Genomic DNA, 20,264 nt, shown 5'->3' with positions numbered 1-20,264 from the left:
ACTGCACAGTTTAGCGCCCCACAAACCAAACATTGTCTTTACTTCTTAAATTATTTAATACAATTGGACTTGTTCCAAGTGTTTCAGTGTTGCTATTTTGTCATACTTTTGTATTTGGATTTCTCAGTTACTGGAATACACTGTTTCAGATTCTTAAGTTATGAGGTATATAATTTTGATTATCTACACATCCTTTGATAAAAGGTGGCACACTTTGGATTCTTTCACTAACCTTTACTGATCCTACCTGGTAGGGGTTCCATACTGACTAGTGATACTCGAATTGCTGAGAATCTGTGGATATAGTCTTAAAGGACACACGGATAGAAGAAGTAGCATACATATCCAAATTTATTGCATTTTGCAAAGGAAATTAGCAACCGCACACCACATACAACAAATTTCCTATCCTCAACTTACTGACTAGTAGATGCTCCTAATGGTTAAATGGCACAGAAACAAGACACGACTTTGTGAGTTGTTACTTTTACTATATAAGGGGCTAGTTTGTGTTGTTGCCCCGGATGATGAGTACATGAATATTTTGTCAGGATTTGGCAGAATTAATTGAAAGTATACTAACAAACCTTTCTGCTGGTGGAAACAATTTTTTTAATATTCTTTATTACTGTTAATTTGAAATTACATTTCTAAAACCTCTTCAGGGTTTGTTGTTACTCTAACTGCTTGTTGTTCTAGCTTAGTGTTCAGACTCTTGTGTTCCAGGAGTGTGAGCACGTCGTTGTGAAGGAGGAACCGATGGAAGAGCCTGATGAATCTGTGAATTCAGCATCTGAAGAGGTGAGACCTCCTTAATTTAATACTATTTTCCAAGTATTACGAAGCCCCTGGTGAAATGTAAATAATATAAGAAGTAAAGGCAACAACTCACTAAGTAGTAGAGACACTGGGTGTTGAAAAGGCAGTCTTCAGTGAGTTGTTACCTTAACTGCTAAATTATGTATATTCTGCCAGGGCTCGCCATGCTGAGAGAAAATAATGTATTTGTACAAGTATCAAAGATTCCTGTTAACTGAAGGACAAGTAGTATTATTCACCATGAAAAATACTCTATTCTGTAGATAACTGCTATTCTTAATAAGTGTCAGTGCAGTATTAAAAAAATAAGAGAGCGGCAGTAGAAAAATGGCAGCGATTTATCATAACCGAGATAGTAGGTATTTTCTTAAGAGAAGGTGCTTTCCTGCTATTTCAGTTTGGGCCAGATTGAACAGAATCGACACAGATTGTTTGTAGCTGCTTGACAATAGTTAATTGTTGATGTGTTGCTTACTGGATTCTCCCTTTCATACTGTACCGTTTGACTTGATACATAACTCTGAAGATCTCCTTTCTGAATGCATCTATGAAACACAATGAATGAAAAAGTGAATGGATGGCTACTGTGCAAGATGAGCAACAGTGTTCAACACATGTTAAGCTAATTTATACTCATAATGAATCACATCAGGGACACCGAGCAGTCTGCTGTGGTGGCTGTCCTGCTGATTGGGATAAAATGGAATATAGGACAGTTACCCTTACATTTTGTCATTGTAAAACGGTAGTACTTACATAATTTGTCATCCTATGTAGTCGAGTGGTTGGCACACGTGGCTGCCACGTGGAGGAACTCGGTTCGATTCCTGGTACTGCCAAGGTGTTTTCCTCGATGGGAGGACAGATACAGTGTGTACTCAGCCTCGTGAGTCAATAGAGGAGCTATTTGAGTGAGTAGTAGCAGCTATATTTCACCACTTGCCAATTATGGTACATTTGTTTCACAGTTTAATGCTGTAGTAATAAGTTCCCTCTCTCTCTCTAGGGTTCAGTGTATGTAAAGAAGATTCATTTTCAAAAAAATGGTTCAAATGGCTCTGAGCACTATGCGACTTAACTTCTGAGGTCATCAGTCGCCTAGAACTTAGAACTAATTAAACCTAACTAACCTCAGGACTTCACACACATCCATGCCCGAGGCAGGATTCGAACCTGCGACCGTAGCGGTCACGCGGTTCCAGACTGAAGCGCCTTTAACCGCACGACCACACCGGCCGGCGATTCATTTTCATTTTTATTCAGTAATGACATCTAGATAGAGTAGCATTAATTTTTTTTTTTTTTTAAGCGAGTTTTCCACGGCTGCTGCCACCTCTCGCATTCCAATCTCCATCGTTCAGTCATTCCAGTCTCCTTCATTAAGACCTCTTGTGTGATTGCTTCGTTGACGTTGTCTTTCCAGCATCTCGTAGGTCTACCGTGCTTTCTTCTTTGGTGTGGAGTCCGCTGCCATACACGTTTTGGCCATCTCGTGTCTGGCATACGCTGTAAGTGACCCTATCAGAGTAGATGCTTAGTTTCTATATATTCTACGATTGTGCTTTTGACGATGAGTGAATGAATAAATTAATTCACTGACACACTGTGTTCCATAAATACCAGAATGACAATCATCTTATTCATTAACAGGCAGAAGCAACCACAGCAAGGCCCTTCAGCATTACCTGCCTTAATTTGACTGTGCTCTGCTTACCCTTGTTGTAATTTTATTTATATAACCACTTGTCAAGACCCTGTCTATTGAACTCAAGTAGTTTTTCAAGTTCTTCACAATTTGACAGAATGACAAAATTATTGGCAAACCTTAAGCTTTTTATTTCTACTATCAGAACTTTGAATTCCCTATCAAGACTTGCTCTTGGTGTCCTTTCTAGATGACCACATAAATTCTTCTCAGTTTCCTTTCTACATAAAAAAGTAATTTCTAGAAACAGAGGATGGAAGCAAAGCATACATTGAATCAAACATAAATTATAATGTCTGCTTGCAAATTGTTTTTATGCTTGCAAATTGTTTTTATGCTTGCAAATTGTTTTTATGTCTGGTATTGCAAATGAAACTGTATATTTGTCAGAGACAGCAAAGAGCTTTGAAGAGCAGTTGAACGGACTGGATATTGTCTTGAAAATACTTTATAAGACGTGCATCAACAAAAGTAAAACAGGGGTAATATAATATAGTCTGATTAAACCACTTGATGCTGAGCGAATTAGATCACAAAATGAGACACTAAAAGTAGTATATGAGTTTTGCTATTTGAGCAGCAAAATAATTGAAGAGGGCTGAAGTAGAGAAGATATGGATTTCAGACTGGCAACAGGAAGACAAGCATTTCCAAAACAGAATAATTTGTTAATATCAGATATTGAACTTTGAAAGGGCATTTCCAAAAGTATGCATGTCTGTATCAACATCTCACAAAAACAGATGGATAACAGCAGGTATTAAGAAGTCCTCCCAAACACTTAAACACCTCAGTCCCATGAAAAAGATTAGCAATGATCCATAATTGTTAAATTTCTATCATAGATACAAAAAGATCTATAGGAAGGTGCTGACTGCTGCAAAGAAAGTCATTTAATGACAAAATAATGTATAATGCAGAGAATAAAAGCAAAGCAATCTGGGACGTTATAAAAAAGGAAACAGGAAGAGGCAAACGAACGCAGAATAACATACTGCTAAGGGAGGCGGATAAGGTAATAAATGATCGACAACACTTACCGAACTATGTAAATGAGCATTTTTCAAGTACTGCGGAGAAATTACAGTAAAAATTCCCCAAAACAAATATAACACTGGTAAATACTGTTGCACTAAATACAGTGATGTTACTGCCAACCACAGAGAATGAAGTCAATAAAACTGCTCAAAAACTAAAAAATTGCCGGCCGCGGTGGTCTAGCGGTTCTAGGCGCTCAGTCAGGAACCGCGCGACTGCTACGGTCGCAGGTTCGAATCCTGCCTCGGGCATGGATGTGTGTGATGTCCTTAGGTTAGTTAGGTTTAAGTAGTTCTAAGTTCTAGGGGACCTATGACCACAGATGTTGAGTCCCATAGTGCTCAGAACCATTTGAACCATTTTTTGAACTAAAAAATTAAAAGTCAGTAGGCTCAGGTGAAGTACCAATGTGAGTACTGAAACAATGCATAGGGATTATACAAGGCCCCTTAACAAATATAAGAAATGAATCCTTCACATCAGAGACATTTCCAGAGCAGTTAAAACAGGCAAGAGTTGTACTATTGCTTAAGAAAGGTAATGCAGAAGACATACAAAATTACCAGCCCATTTCCCTGCTGTCAGCATTCTCAAAAATAATAGAAGCAGTTGTGAAAGACAGATTAATAAATTACCTGAATAAGTACAATCTTTTAAGCGAATCAAAGTTTGGTTTCTGAAGTGGCAAAATCTGAATTTCTTTTATCTAATCATACATTTCATCAATCTCTTCGTCATCTGTGGAGCTAGTCGGCATATAAACTTGTACTGCTGTGGTAGGCGTGGGCTTCTTGTCTATCTTGGCCACAATAAGGGGTTCACTATGCTGTTTGTAGTAGCTTACCCGCACTCCTATTTTTTTTATTCATTATTAAACCTACTCCTGCATTACCCCTATTTGATTTTGTATTTATAACCCTGTATTCACCTGACCATAAGTCTTGTTCCTCCTGCCACTGAACTTCACTAATTCCCACTATATCTAACTCTGTATTGCGCAACAGGTACTTTTTAGCTACCTTTTTTTTTTTAATCTCTTTCGGTAATTTATTGTACAGTTTTATTCCTTGGTAGAAAATGCTGTTTTGAGTTTTATGTTTATTTTTTCTTGGAAAATGTAAGTTGAGTCTATCTCTTGTTGCATGGTCATGGATAGAGCTGTTTGTGCAGTAATTACCAATGCTATTTTTGATGAGTACAACTGACTGGTAAATGTATTCACATGGAGCAGTTAAAATCCCCGAAATTCTGAACAGATCTTTACAATGAGCTCGACTAGTATTTTTGGTTATTATTCTTATGGCTCTTTTCTGGAGTTTGAAAACTGTGTTCCTATTTTGTGTGTTTGTCCCCCAAAAAAGAATGCCATAGCTAAGAACTGAGTATACATAAGAATAATATGTAACTAAAAGACACTGCATATTACACACTGATGATAGAATTCTAAGGGCATAACATGCTGATGACATTCTGCTGGCAAGTACCTTTGTGTTTACACCACTTCAACTGAGAATCAATATTCACTCCTAGAAATTTTGCATTTGTTACTTAGTCTATAGAGGTGCCATCTGCATTTAATTTAACATTGTCATTCTTTCCCCTCAAACTGAAATTCATGGCATTAGTTTTCTTTATGTTCAACGTCACTTTATTGCTTACTGACCAACCATAAACTTCCTTGAGAGTATAATTTGCTTTCTCGGCAAGGAGTTCTCTTGTTTTCTCAGTGACTATAATATTGCTGTCATCAGTGAAGAGAATTTTTTCACCATGAATAACACTACTGGGAAAGTCATTGATGTATATCAGGAACAGTATTGGTCCTAAAATGCTACCTTGCGGAACCTCTATATTAATGAATTTTGGTTCTGATAAGTGTTATACTAAATGTTTAGATCTATTTGAAGTATGTGTTGTCTCTACTCTTTGTACCCTATCTGCTAGGTATGATTGAAACCAGTCATTAGCTACCCCTCTTATTCCTAATGCTTCTAATTTATTTAATAGAATCTTGTGGTCGACTGTAGCAAATGCCTTAGAAAGATCCAAAAATATGCCTGTGACACTCATCTTTATCAACAGCATCAAGTACAACTTGATACTAAAAGGTATCACATAGATTATATAATGGTAAGACAGAGATTTAGGAACCAGGTTTTAAATTGTAAGAAATTTCCAGGAGCAGATGCGGACTCCGACCACAATCTATTGGTTATGAACTGTAGATTAAAACTGAAGAAACTGCAAAAAGGTGGGAATTTAAGGAGATGGGACCTGGATAAACTGAAAGAACCAGAGGTTGTACAGAGTTTCAGGAAGAGCATTAAGGAACAATTGACAGGAATGGGGGAAAGAAATACAGAAGAAGAATGGGTAGCTTTGAGGGATGAAGTAGTGAAGGCAGCAGAGGATCAAGCAGGCAAAAAGACGAGGGCTAGGTGAAATCCATGGGTAACAGAAGAAATATTGAATTTAATTGATGAAAGGAGAAAATACAAAAATGCAGTAAACGAAGCAGGCAAAAAGGAATACAAAGTCTCAAAAATGAGATAGACAGGAAGTGCAAAATGGCTAAGCAGGGATGGCTAGAGGACATATGTAAGGATGTAGAGGCTTATCTCACTGGGGGTAAGATAGATACTGCCTACAGGAAAATTAGAGACCTTTGGAGAAAAGAGAACCACTTGTCTGAATATCAAGAGCTCATATGGAATCCCAGTTCTAAGCAAAGAAGGGAAAGCAGAAAGGTGGAAGGAGTGTATAGAGGGTCTGTACAAGGGTGGTGTACTTGAGGACAATATTATGGAAATGGAAGAGGATGTAGATGAAGATAAATGGGAGATATGATACTGCGTGAAGAGTTTGACAGAGCACTGAAAGACCTGAGTCGAAACAAGGCCCCCGGAGTAGACAACATTCCATTAGAACTACTGATGGCCTTGGGAGAGCCAGTCATGACAAAACTCTACCATCTGGTGAGCAAGATGTATGAGACAGGCAAAATACCCTCCGACTTCAAGAAGAATATAATAATTCCAATCCCAAAGAAAGCAGGTGTTGACAGATGTGAAAATTACCGAACTATCAGTGTAATAACACACGGTTGCAAAATACTAACGCGAATTATTTACAGACGAATGGGAAAACTGGTAGAAGCCGATCTCGGGGAAGATCAGTTTTGATTCTGTAGAAATGTTGGAACTCATGAGGCAATAGTGACCATACGACTTATCTTAGAAGGTAGATTAAGGAAAGGCAAACCTACATTTCTAGCATTTGTAGACTTAGAGAAAGCTTTTGTCAATGTTGCTTGGCATACTCTCTTCCAAATTCTGAAGGTGGCAGGGGTAAAATACAGGGAGCGAAAGACTATTTACAATTTGTACAGAAACCAGATGGCAGTTATAAGAGTCGAGGGGCATGAAAGGGAAGCAGTGGTTGGGAAGGGAGTGAGACTGGGTTGTAGCCTGTCCCTGATGTTATTCAATCTATATATTGAGCAAGCAGTGAAGGAAACAAAAGAAAAGTTCGGAGTAGGTATTAAAATCCATGGAGAAGAAATAAAAACTTTGAGGTTCGCCGATGACATTGTAATTCTCTCACAGACAGCAAAGGACTTGGAAGAGCAGTTGAACGGAATGGACAGTGTCTTGAAAGTAGGATATAAGATGAACATCAACAAAAGCAAAACAAGGATAATGGAATGTAGTCTAATTAAGTTGGGTGATGCTGAGGGAATTAGATTAGGAAATGAGACACTTAAAGTAGTAAAGGAGTTTTGCTATTTGGGGAGCAAAATAACTGATGATGGTCGAAGTAGAGAGGATATAAAATGTAGACTGGCAATGGCAAGGAAAGTGTTTCTGAAGAAGAGAAATTTGTAAACATCGAGTATAGATTTAAGTGTCAGGAAGTCGTTTCTGAAAGTATTTGTATGGAGTGTAGCCATGTATGGAAGTGAAATGTGGACAATAAATAGGGTGGACAAGGAGAGAATAGAAGCTTTTGAAATGTGGTGCTATAGAAGAATGCTGAAGATTAGATGGGTAGATCACGTAACTAATGGGGAGGTACTGAATAGAATTCGGAAGAAGAAAATCTGTGACGCAACTTGACCAGAAGAAGGGATCGGTTGGTAGGACATGTTCTGAGATATCAAGGGATCACCTATTTAGTGTTGGAGAGCAGTGTGGAGGGTAAAAATCGAAGAGGGAGACCAAGAGATCAATACTCTAAGCAGATTCAGAAGGATGTAGGCTGCAGTAGGTACTGGGAGATGAAGAAGCTTGCGCAGGATAGAGTAGAATGGAGAGCTGCATCAAACCAGTCTCAGGACTGAAGATCACATCTACAACAAGATGCAATACGTTTTATACATTGAAAGATTACTTAGCTAAAACAGAGTAGGGGTTTGATAAAAAATGAAATGTTATACAAATAAATAATACTAATAATGATTATAAAATATCCAACATTCCACCTAACACCTTCACTTTATGTTTTTCTCTTCTTTTTTTCCTGTCTAGAAATACTTACCCCCAAGCTATGCATGGCACAATACTAATACCTTTTCCTCTTTCTGAGCTCAACATCTCACTCATTATGGAGGGATGCTGACTCAGTTTTTCAGGATAGCAAATGGGAAGTTGCGGTACAGAAAATGACCCAGAGATCACCTGTGTGTGTGTGTGTGTGTGTGTGTGTGTGTGTGTGTGTGTGACATTTTGTGTGTTATGAAACAATGTGTGTATAGTGCGTGTAGTGACTGATAGTGAGATATGAGTGAAAAGTGTGGCATTACATTATTTAATAAGTTATTTGTAGAAAAAGTATTGTATACCAGGAGTAAATCTAATGATTGTCTCTAACCAGAAGTTTGTAAATATATGTGTATAGGAACTAGCTTATTTTAAATTGGTCTAAACTTGTAAATACTATGGCATGTCCTATAACCTTGTAAAAAGAGATCTACAGATGAATAAAGCTATTACTAGTATTACTACTACAGTTTGTGTGAGGAAGTCTTTTTCTGAAGGTATTTACCTGGGGTGTAGCCTTGCCTTGTGGGGAAGTGAGACATGAATGATAAGCACTTCATAAAAGAACAAAATATAAACTTTTGAAGATGTGGTGCTCTAGAAAAATGCCTAATATTAGGTGGTTTGATCAAATAACATATAAGGAGGTACTGAATTGAATTGAGCAGAAAAGAAATTGACGATCAAAGTTGATTGAAAGAACGGTTCAATTGATACCACACAGTCTGAGGCGTGAAGGAATTGATGGTTTGATACTGCAGAGAAATGTGGTGGAAAAGAATTTTGCAGGGAGACCAAAGCTCGAATACAGTAATGTGATTAAAGTGGATGCGGTTGCGTTAGTAACTCAGACATACAAAGGCTTGCCCAGGACAGAGTTGTGTGGAGAGCTGCTTCAAACCACTCTTCACACTAAAGAAAACAACAACAACATTACAAATTAAAATCAACTGTAATCGGGCAGTGTGGCTTCAGTTGCCTGAGACTACAGTCATATGTGTGAGTTACGTTTGTGTGAGTATGAGTGTGTGTCTGTCGTCTGTTGTTGATGAAGGTCTTAATGGCCAAAAGCTTTAATTGTGAGAGTCTTTTTGTCGTGCCTATCTGCGACTCAGCATCTCTGCTATATGGTGAGTAGCAACTTTCCTTTTCATAATATTGTTACATTCCATCCTGGATTTTCCATTGTTCAATTTTATATTAATAACAAATACCATCTGGGAGTAAGTGTATTGCTAAGGAAGTACAGGGCTATTACAAATGATTGAAGCGATTTCATAAATTCACTGTAGCTCCATTCATTGGCATATGGTCACGACACACTACAGATACGTAGAAAAACTCATAAAGTTTTGTTCGGCTGAAGCCGCACTTCAGGTTTCTGCCGCCAGAGCGCTCGAGAGCGCAGTGAGACAAAATGGCGACAGGAGCCGAGAAAGCGTATGTCGTGCTTGTCACAACAGTGCAATGACACTTCAGGACGAAGTTCAACAAAGATCCACCAACTGCTAACTCCATTCGGCGATGGTATGCGCAGTTTAAAGCTTCCACATGCCTCTGTAAGGGGAAATCGACGGGTCGGCCTGCAGTGAGCGAAGAAACGGTTGAACGCGTGGGGGCAAGTTTCCCGCGTAGCCTGCGGAAGTCGACGAATAAAGCAAGCAGGGAGCTAAACGCACCACAGCTGACGGTTTGGAAAATCTTACGGAAAAGGCTAAAGCAGAAGCACTTCTTAAACAGGAGATTGGAAAACCGATGGATCGGTCGTGATGGAGTTCATGATTAGCAATTCGTGTCACGGCCTCCACGCTCTCCCGACTTAACCCCGTGCGATTTCTTTCTGTGGGATTATGTGAAAGATTCAGTGTTCAAACCTCCTCTACCGAGAAACGTGCCAGAACTGCGAGCTCGCATCAACGACGCTTTCGAACTCATCGATGGGGACATGCTGTGCCGAGTGTGGGAGGAACTCGATTATCGGCTCGATGTCTGCCGAATCACTAAAGGGGCACATATCGAACATTTGTGAATGCCTAAAAAAACTTTGAGTTTTAGTGTGTGTGTGCAAAGCATTGTGAAAAGATCTCAAATAATAAAGTTATTGTAGAGCTGTGAAATCACTTCAATCATTTGTAATAACCCTGTATGTTGTGAGGCTTTCAGTGTCTTTCTAGAGGCCTTGGCAAAGTTCTGGATATCTGCATTACACAATACATTTGTTAGTTACGTCTGCCGAGTGAACACTACATCTGTACTAAGTAAACAGCCTTATTTTGTTTTGATGAGAGTACTTATTGCAGCCCATCTGTTAACCACGTGACTCTTTCATATCTGTGTTGTGTGGAGGAAGGATGACCGTTGTGTAAGCCTCTATAAGATATCAAATTTTGTGAGATGTGTATTTGTCAGCAGTGATGTGTTGCTTCACTTTTACTAATATGGACATACTTTGTATTATAAAGTGTGTTTCAATTTTCTCCATCTGGAGTTCAATGAGCAGCTCTACCCGCTTATTTTCTAATTCATTCACACATCATTTTCTGCAAATCTCATTACAAAGGATACCCTCAGGGATCCAGAATTAGTCAGTTTATACATTAACGACCGTGAGCAATCATTGTTGTATACTTACATAAATCGTACAGAGAATGAATTATGACTAGCACTAGTCTATCCATGCCGATAGTTATGGGGACTACAGCTACACCAGTACTCCTCAATCCACCTTACATGTGTGGCGGAGGGTACCGTGTACCACTACTAGTCATCTCCTTTTCTGTTCCACTCGCAAACAGAGCCAGGGAAAAGCAACTGTCTGTATGCCTCTCTATGAAACCTAATTTCTCGTATCTTATGTACGTGGTCCGTACGCGAAATGTACGAGGGCAGTTCAATAAGTAATGCAACACATTTTTTTTCTGAAACAGGGGTTGTTTTATTCAGCATTGAAATACACCAGGTTATTCCCCAATCTTTTAGCTACACAACACTATTTTTCAACGTAATCTCCATTCAATGCTACGGCCTTACGCCACCTTGAAATGAGGGCCCGTATGCCTGCACGGTACCATTCCACTGGTCGATGTCTGAGCCAACGTCGTACTGCATCAATAACTTCTTCATCGTCCGCGTAGTGCCTCCCATGGATTGCATCCTTCATTGGGCCAAACATATGGAAATCCGACGGTGCGAGATCGGGGCTGTAGGGTGCGTGAGGAAGAACAGTCCACTGAAGTTTTGTGAGCTCCTCTCGGGTGCGAAGACTTGTGTGAGGTCTTACGTTGTCATGAAGAAGGAGAAGTTCGTTCAGATTTTTGTGCCTACGAACACACTGAAGTCGTTTCTTCAATTTCTGAAGAGTAGCACAATACACTTCAGAGTTGATCGTTTGACCCTGCGGAAGGACATCGAACAGAATAACCCCTTCAGCGTCCCAGAAGACTGTAACCGTGACTTTACCGGCTGAGGGTATGGCTTTAAACTTTTTCTCGGTAGGGGAGTGGGTGTGGCGCCACTCCATTGATTGCCGTTTTGTTTCAGGTTCGAAGTGATGAACCCATGTTTCATCGCCTGTAACAATCTTTGACAAGAAATTGTCACCCTCAGCCACATGACGAGCAAGCAATTCCGCACAGATGGTTCTCCTTTGCTCTTTATGGTGTTCGGTTAGACAACGAGGGACCCAGCGGGAACAAACCTTTGATTATCCCAACTGGTGAACAATTGTGACAGCACTACCGACAGAGATGTCAAGTTGAGCACCGAGTTGTTTGAGGGTGATCCGTCGATCATCTCGAACGAGTGTGTTCGCACGCTCCGCCATTGCAGGAGTCACAGCTGTGCACGGCCGGCCCGCACGCGGGAGATCAGACAGTCTTGCTTGACCTTGCGGCGATGATGACACACGCTTTGCCCAACGACTCACCGTGCTTTTGTCCACTGCCAGATCACCGTAGACATTCTGCAAGCGCCTACGAATATCTGAGATGCCCTGGTTTTCCGCCAAAAGAAACTCGATCACTGCCCGTTGTTTGCAACGCACATCCGTTACAGACGCCATTTTAACAGCTCCGTACAGCGCTGCCACCTGTCGGAAGTCAATTAAACTATACGAGACGAAGCGGGAATGTTTGAAAATATTCCACAAGAAATTTCCGGTTTTTTCAACCAAAATTGGCCGAGAAAAAAAATGTGTTGCATTACTTATTGAACTGCCCTCGTATGTTAGAGGCAGTAGAATCGTTCTACGGTCAGCTTCAAATGCCAGTTCTCTAAATTTTCTCAGTAGTGTTCCTCGCTACAGACATTCCCATACGAGTTCTCGAAATATCTCCATAACACTTGTGTGTTGTTTGTACCTTCCACCTGCATGTTGTTTGTACCTGCCAGTATGAAATCTAGCAGCCCTCCTCTGAATTGCTTTGATGTCTTTCTTTAATTAGACCTGATACAGATGCCAAACATTTGAGCAGTAAATTGCCGATTGGCTTCCGTGTCGGGTTCTTCGGCCGATGTTCGTCTGATGATTTTATTGACGTTTCGCCAGCACGAGTGGCTGGCATTGTCAAAGCTTCACCCTCCATTGCCGGTGGTGAATTGGACCCGAGCTCGCGGCCGCAGACTGTAAGTACCTGGCGCACCGACGTCCGAGGGCTTCTCCGCGGTCATTTCCGGTGCAGTTCTCCTCTTGCTACCTGCGACGGTTGTTCGCTGCAGTACGAGAAGCCAGCCAGGGTCCGTACACCTTAAGGCTTTCCTCTTTCTTGTTGAAACTGTTTGCGTGTTTTTGTATTTCTACAGATTCTCTGAACAAGTGGGTGTGATAGTGCTTCTCTACAGCCAGAACTTCCGTGTCGGTGAATTTTATTACTTGGGCGGTCTCACTCAGTGCGCGCTCTGCCACGGCCGATTTCTCCACCTGCCCCAATCTGCAATGTCGCTTATGTTCTGTGATCCTGGTGTCGATTGATCGTCCAGTCATTCCGACATAAACCTTTCTGCATGCGCACGGTATGCGATATATTCCCGACATTTGCAAGTGGGTCCCTTTTCTCCTTTGCTGATCTCTTTCATCTTCCTTGTCAGTTTGAAAATCACCTTGACGCCGTATTTGTGCTATATGTAGCCGATTCTGTCTGTCACTCTGAGAATGCATGGCAGAAAGGCCGTACCCGACATTTCTTCTTTTCTGGCTCGGGTGGTGGTTTGATAGTTTGTGCAGGTATCAGTCCGTGTGTGTCAGTTTTCGATACAAGCTGTAACCCAGGTTTTTGCCATCCCTTGTGACCGGCACATCTAAAAATGGCAGTTTTTTGTCCTTTTCTACTTCCGTGGTAAATTTAATGTTGGCACGGAGGCTGTTCAAGTGTCTTAGGAAGTCACCGAGCTGTTCTTCACCGTGGCTCCACACCACGAAAGTATCATCGACGTACCTGTACCACACCTTAGATTTACAAGTCGCCAACTCCAGTGCTTGTGCTTCGAAATGTCCCATGAAGAAGTTGGCCACGACTGGACTAAGAGGTCTACCTATGGCGATGCCTTCAAGCTGTTCGTAGAAATTGCCATTCCACATGAAATACTATACTACTCAGCAGCTGTTTTCATCCAGTAACTCAAACTAAGCATTTTTATAGCTTCACAAAGGTTATGTCCACTGTCTGTATATTGCAAAAGTCAAAAGCTAAAATATGGACATTGCAAGCATGTGGAACTTGCATCCCCTTGTCCAAATACTTCGATAAATTATGGGGAGGAGCAGCTAATAATGCAATCTTTGCTCGTGTTTTGAAAATCGGGTGGTTTCTAATCCCCCGTCTGAGTTCTACCGGCAGCCTGTTGCATCCTTGTGGACCAGAATGTGAAACTCCATTCTGAACCATAGAGAGGTTAGTGCAGTCTGTACCAAAATTATTTTTACCTGCAGTGTTGTGGGAGTGCAGTGGGAAGACACCAGGCTTGGATTTTTTCTATTGTTTTCCGAAATCACTTAATACAAGTTCTGCGGTGGTTCCTTTGAAAATATCAAGTCTGATTTTCTTCCACAGTCTATGTGAGATTAGTGCTTGCTCTGTCTGTAATCGTACCAGTGTTGATGGGCGATTTGACCCTAATGTTCCTTCCTTGTTGTTCTTCTTTGTGGCTGTGAATTTATTCTTGTTATCAATATCAAAAAACCATTAGGGTGTAAAAGTATTGGCACACGAATGTGAGTCCCAAGGTATTGTACCAGGCTTCCTATAAAAGGCTTGGCTGTCAGTTTAACACAACATCCTTATTGGATATTTCTGTAGAATATGTACTTCTTTGATGCTAGCTGCATTACCACCAGAAGATGAAGCCATAAGGAAGTACTGAGTGAGTGTGTATTAACAATCCTGTCAAGAGATGTGAACACTATGGCCACGTAGTTAATATTTGTTATTGACTTTGATTTGCAGTTACATTTCTCAAATTTCTCAAAAATTTGTTGTTACTCTGACTACTTCTGGTGCTTACTTAGAATGTCAAACTTACCTGTTCCAGGGATGTGAAATCACAATAGTGAAGGAGGAACCAGCAGATGATCCTGATGAGTCCACATATGCAGCAGCTGGAGAGGTGAGAGCTACATATCACAGTACTTTTTTTATCTTTAAGTCTACTGGAATATACTCTCTGAAAATTATTTAGTATCATACATTTACTTTACTTCTCCAAAGCTTTAGGCACTGATAGTGTCAATATCAATTTAATTTCTCAATAAAGACATAAAAATATTTCAGTTATTATGAAAATCCCTCTGCAAGCAGAGTTCTCAATGTGACATTGTTTATTAACTTCAGTCATGAAATGTTATATTTCACATGTAACATCTGTGTGTGTGTGTGTGTGTGTGTGTGTGTGTGTGTGTGTGTGTGTGTGTGTGTGTGTGCGTGCGTTTGGTTGATATAGATTAGCAAGGAAGTGAACAGTTTTAACGTAATAAATAATAGCCGTCAAGTTGTTTTATTTTTTACAACCAACTTTGAATAAACACAATGGAATCAGATATGCAATATTTCATCAAAGATACTGTCATCAGACTGTTGCATTGTTCGTGCTCTTGATGTGAAACAGAAATACAAAGAATGAAGAATATCTCTCTCAGAATATTGTATCACACAGATAGAAGTGTTTGAAGACACATTAAACCATTTTAAGATATATAACAATAATCGAACTCCTTGGCTGCAAAAGTATATAAAATAAGGGAAAGGCAACCACTTACTTAAAAAGGATTGATTTGTGGCACACAGAAACACACTATTAAAAACAATTAACATTAGTTTTTGAGCTCTTGGTCTTATCCTGGTAGGAGTACACACAAACACACACACACACACACACACACACACACACAAACACACACAGGGGGGGGAGAGAGAGACGGGGGGGGGGGGGGCACAGAAATGTATAAGCATGGTGTAGCAGTGAGATTGATTACTAAATATTGATTATCAAAAGTATGAGGGTTGTTTTTTAAGTAAGGGCCGTTATTATTTTTTAAAAAATAAAATACAAATACTTTTGTAAAAAAACTTCTATTTTCTCATTCTACACACTTTTACCTATTTTTCTACATAGTTGCCCTGTTTATTTAAGCACTTGTCATACCATACAACTAAGTTTTTAATGCCCTCTTCAAAGAATTCGGCTGCTTGCTCCGACAGCCAAGAGTTCACGGCCGCTTTCACTTCATCGTCGTCATTGAAGCGCTGCCCGCCAAGATGGTGTTTCAGGTATTGGAAAAGGTGAAAATCGCTAGGAGCGAGGTCGGGGCTGTACGGTGCACGGTCCAAAACTTCCCAGCCAAAAGAATCAATCAAATCCCGAGTCTTTTGAGAGGTGTGAGGCCTAGCATTATCGTGCAGGAGCAAAACTCCTTTTGTCAGCATGCCGCGCCTTTTGTTTCGAATTGCTCTGCGGAGCTTCTTTAGAGTTGCACAGTAGGCATCTGAGTTGATTGTCGTTCCTCGTGGCATAAAGTCCACTAGCAAAACACCGCGCCGGTCCCAGAACACAGTTGCCATAATCTTGCGCTTTGACAGCGTCTGTTTGGCTTTGACCTTGACGGGTGAGGTTGTGTGTCGCCATTCCATCGATTGTCGCTCGCTTTCGGGAGTGATACGGGATACCCACGTTTCATCTCCAGTGACAATTTGACTCGACACGTCATCCCCTTCTTCCTCGTAATGAATCAAAAAGTCCAATGAAGTGGCAAATCTCTTCCCTTTGTGGTCCTCTGTGAGGAGTCTGGGTACCCACCGAGAACACAGTTTCTTGAAGTTTAGGTTTTCATACACAATTTTGTACAAAACCGATCTCGAAACTTGTGGAAATTCCAAAGAAAGAGTGGAATTAGTGAATCTTCTGTTGTCACGAATCTTTGTTTCGACTGCAGCCACCAAAATCATCAGTGATCACAGAGGGCCGGCCCGAGCGTTCTTCGTCATGGACGTTTTGACGGCCATTTTTAAACTCTCTAACCCATTAACGCACTTTACCTTCACTCACTGCATTCGAGCCATAAGCTTCTGTTAACTGACGACGAATTTCTGCAGCTGATAGGCTTCTCGCGGTCAAAAAACGTATCACTGACTGTATCTCACACGCGGCAGGCGAATCAATAATCGTAAACATTATAAAGTAGCACAGCGATGCGTACACTTCAGCTACAGAGCTGCAACTTGCATCAGTGTGAACGGGAAGGATGCCAGCAAGTGGCGCGGTGGCTTGTTGCGGCGTCCGCGCGAACTACGGGACTATACGCGCCAACGGCCCTTACTTAAAAAACAACCCTCGTAGTTGCCTGGGTAGTTGTAGGTGATAGTGAGGAAAATGGATGAATTAAAGAGACCGTATAGTGGATAGAGATGGGTCAATGGAGGGGTGACGAGGGAGGGGAGGGGGAGGAGATGAAGGTGGTGGTGGAGAAGGGGAGAGAGAGACAGAGAGTAAGGTGGAGGTGGTGGGAAACAGTTAGCAGAGGCTTAGGTGAGGGGGATTCCTGAAAGATAGCTGAGGGATAACTTGAGTGGAAGGGGAGGAGGATGACGGTTGGAGGGAGATTGGAACTGTTCTAAAAAAAAGGTTGTATGTGGGGTTGGTTGACTGTTGACAGTGGGGTGTGTGACAAAGAATGTTTCAACTGCAAAGAACACGTAAAGGAAAAAAGGTCCTTCATGACGCCAGCACGGTTGAAGTAGAACTTGCACTAAAGGTAAGGCCTTTAGACAGTACTGACATTTCTGCAGGGATCAGAGTCTTGCCCTGAAGGTTGACTATAGTGTTGTGGGTGCGTGTTTAGAAGTAATCTGTTTCCGTGGAGGCTGGAGGAAATTTTTGGGGATGTGGAAGGCAGAGTAAGTCAGTAAGGTACAGTCGTGGAGCTGTGAGGGGTTGACCCCTCGGTGGGGTATTGTTGCGTGTTTGTGTGTGCCACTACCAGTCCTCTGCACCAGATTCCATCAAGCTTTTTTGCTAAAGAGCAAATACTGAGGTGTGGGGTGGCACCTCAGGTTGTGTGTGTACTGGTCTTGTTAATAATTGGTAACCTACATAAATTAGTATGTTACGAGCCCCCGATAAATTAGCAATAATAACAGTGTTACAGATTGGCTGCCAGTTCTCCGGTACTGATCCTTAAGTTCGCAACATTTGGAACACTTTGTCTTCACTCTTCTCTGTGAAGTATTATTGGTTTTACTATGTGTGTGAATGACTTTGGTTAGTAGTAGTCTTTGGTCTTACAATTAAATGCACGTAAATTAGTACCACATATAAAGGTGACATTCTCTGTAATGCACATTCGTGAAATTAATGAGCAGGTCCTTAATTTAGCTTTTGTTTACCCAAGCCGAAAATATTTCTTTTGAAATTGATTTCATCATATTTAATAACTGATGAATTAATGCTCTATTTAAGCACCCAGTTTTTATAAGAGTAGTTGTAAATTGTTTTCTATTGAAACCAGATAACAGTGTCTGTTACCCCCTACATATTTGACAGTTGGTACCAATTTCATTGTTTACCTATCAATGTTGCATACTATTTGTAATTGCTGCTTTAGGAGAAAAATGAAAAATTGCTCCCGATCTGTACCAGCTGGCATAATATCTATACGAGTGCATCCATATTTATCAAAGATAAAGTTATATAGGTACTGTAGGAATAGAAGCGTGTTTACGTGGGTCTCGCTACTTATCGTGCAGCTGAGACGTATTTTTAGTCCTTGAATTCGAGATAACAATGTCATTTGTAACAGGAAAGCCTAATACATATTTTCACAGTTCTCTTTTGAACTTGTGTGGTGTTGTGCTCTTCAGTGTGAAGCCTGGTTTGATGCTCCTCTCCATGCTAGTCTGTGTTGTCAGTTTGCTTCATCGTTGCGAAACTGCTGCAACATATATTCATTCAAACTGTAGTGAAAACTTCTTTTAGTTCAAGTTGTTCCGTACAGATATCTCCGCCTCGACTCAATTCAGTATTACAGCATTAGTTACTTTGCTGACCTACCTGATCTTCAGCATTCATATGTAGCACCACATTTCAAAAGCTCCTACTCTCTTGTGTCCTGTGCTGTTTGTCATCGACATTTCATTCCTGTACAAGACTACACTAGAAATAAATACTTTCAGAGAAGACTTCCTAATAATTAAATTTGTTTCATGTTATCTTGTTTTGAGACAGGCTTTCCTTGATATTGCTATTGTGTATTTTCAGTCACTGAATTTGTTTCATTCATATATCTGTAACTCTGTCACAAAAACAAAAATGCTAGTGCCAGCACCTTGGCAAAACATCTGGTGGCAAAAATGTGTTGGTCTTTGGTTTGTGAGTCACAGATCACTATTCAGCTAGGAGATGAAAGGCTAAATATCAATAAGTGGTGCAAAGAATATTAGTAATACACTCGACTAAAGTGACTGAGCAAATCAGGCTGTCGCCGAGCACTGTCTCACATATAATTGCGAAATGAAATAAGATGATATCACTATTGTGGTGCAGATGCCAATTTTCTTCCCCCCATGAACCATGGACCTTGCCATTGGTGGGGAGGCTTGCGTGCCTCAACGATACAGATGGCCGTACCGTAGGTGCAACCACAACGGAGGGGTATCTGTTGAGAGGCCAGACAAACGTGTGGTTCCTGAAGTGGGGCAGCAGCCTTTTCAGTAATTGCAGGGGCAACAGTCTGGATGATTGACTGATGTGGCCTTGTAACACTAACCAAAACGGTCTTGCTGTGCTGGTACTGCGAACAGCTGAAAACAAGGGGAAACTACAGCCGTAATTTTTCCCGAGGGCATGCAGCTTTACTGTATGATTAATTGATTATGGTGTCCTCTTGGGTAAAATATTCCGGAGGTGAAATAGTCCCCCATTCGGATCTCCGGGTGGGGACTACTCAGGAGGACGTCGTTATCAGGAGAAAGAAAACTGGCGTTGTACGGATCGGAGCGTGGAATGTCAGATCCCTTAATCGGGCAGGCAGGTTAGAAATTTTAAAAAGAGAAATGCATAGGTTAAAGTTAGATATAGTGGGAATTAGTGAAGTTCGGTGGCAGGAGGAACAAGACTTTTGGTCAGGTGAATACAGGGTTATAAATACAAATCAAATAGGGGTAATGCAGGAGTAGGTTTAATAATGAATAAAAATAAATAGGAGTGCGGGTAAGCTACTACAAACAGCATAGTGAATGCATTATTGTGGCCAAGATAGACAAGAAGCCCACACCTACTACAGTAGTACAAGTTTATATGCCAACTAGCTCTGCAGATGATGAAGAAATTGATGAAATGTATGATGAGATAAAAGAAATTATTCAGATGGTGAAGGGAGACGAAAATTTAATAGTCATGGGTGACTAGAATTCAACAGTAGGAAAAGGAAGAGAAGGAAACATAGTAGGTGAATATGGGTTAGGGCTAAGAAATGAAAGAGGAAGCTGCTTGGTAGAATTTTGCACAGAGCATAACTTAATCATAGCTAACACTTGGTTTAAGAATCATGAAAGAAGGTTGTATACATGGAAGAACCCTGGAGATACTAAAAGGTTTCAGATAGATTATATAATGGTAAGACAGAGATTTAGAAACCAGGTTTCAGTTGTGAGACATTTCCAGGAGCAGATGTGGACTCT

The 20,264-nt window shown here is 40.8% G+C and overlaps 1 protein-coding gene across 12 annotated transcripts in view; it reads left to right on the top strand.

The window, feature by feature from the left end:
* Positions 1–20,264, top strand: part of LOC126213448 (THAP domain-containing protein 5-like) — a 261,788-nt gene that overhangs the window by 28,737 nt on the left and 212,787 nt on the right. For 5 of the 12 annotated variants that reach the window (XM_049941202.1, XM_049941200.1, XM_049941203.1 and 2 more), the window contains 2 exons: positions 727–801; positions 14,626–14,700. The exons of 6 other annotated variants lie outside the window; for them this stretch is intronic. In XM_049941202.1, the coding sequence (XP_049797159.1) occupies positions 727–801; positions 14,626–14,700 (150 nt within the window). The remainder of the gene's footprint in view (positions 1–726; positions 802–14,625; positions 14,701–20,264) is intronic. One more of the 12 variants, XM_049941201.1, reaches the window with a different exon arrangement.

The sequence above is a fragment of the Schistocerca nitens genome, chromosome 11 (assembly GCF_023898315.1).
Source record: "Schistocerca nitens isolate TAMUIC-IGC-003100 chromosome 11, iqSchNite1.1, whole genome shotgun sequence".
Lineage (NCBI taxonomy): Eukaryota > Metazoa > Arthropoda > Insecta > Orthoptera > Acrididae > Schistocerca > Schistocerca nitens.
This window is presented reverse-complemented; position numbering and strand designations above follow the sequence as displayed.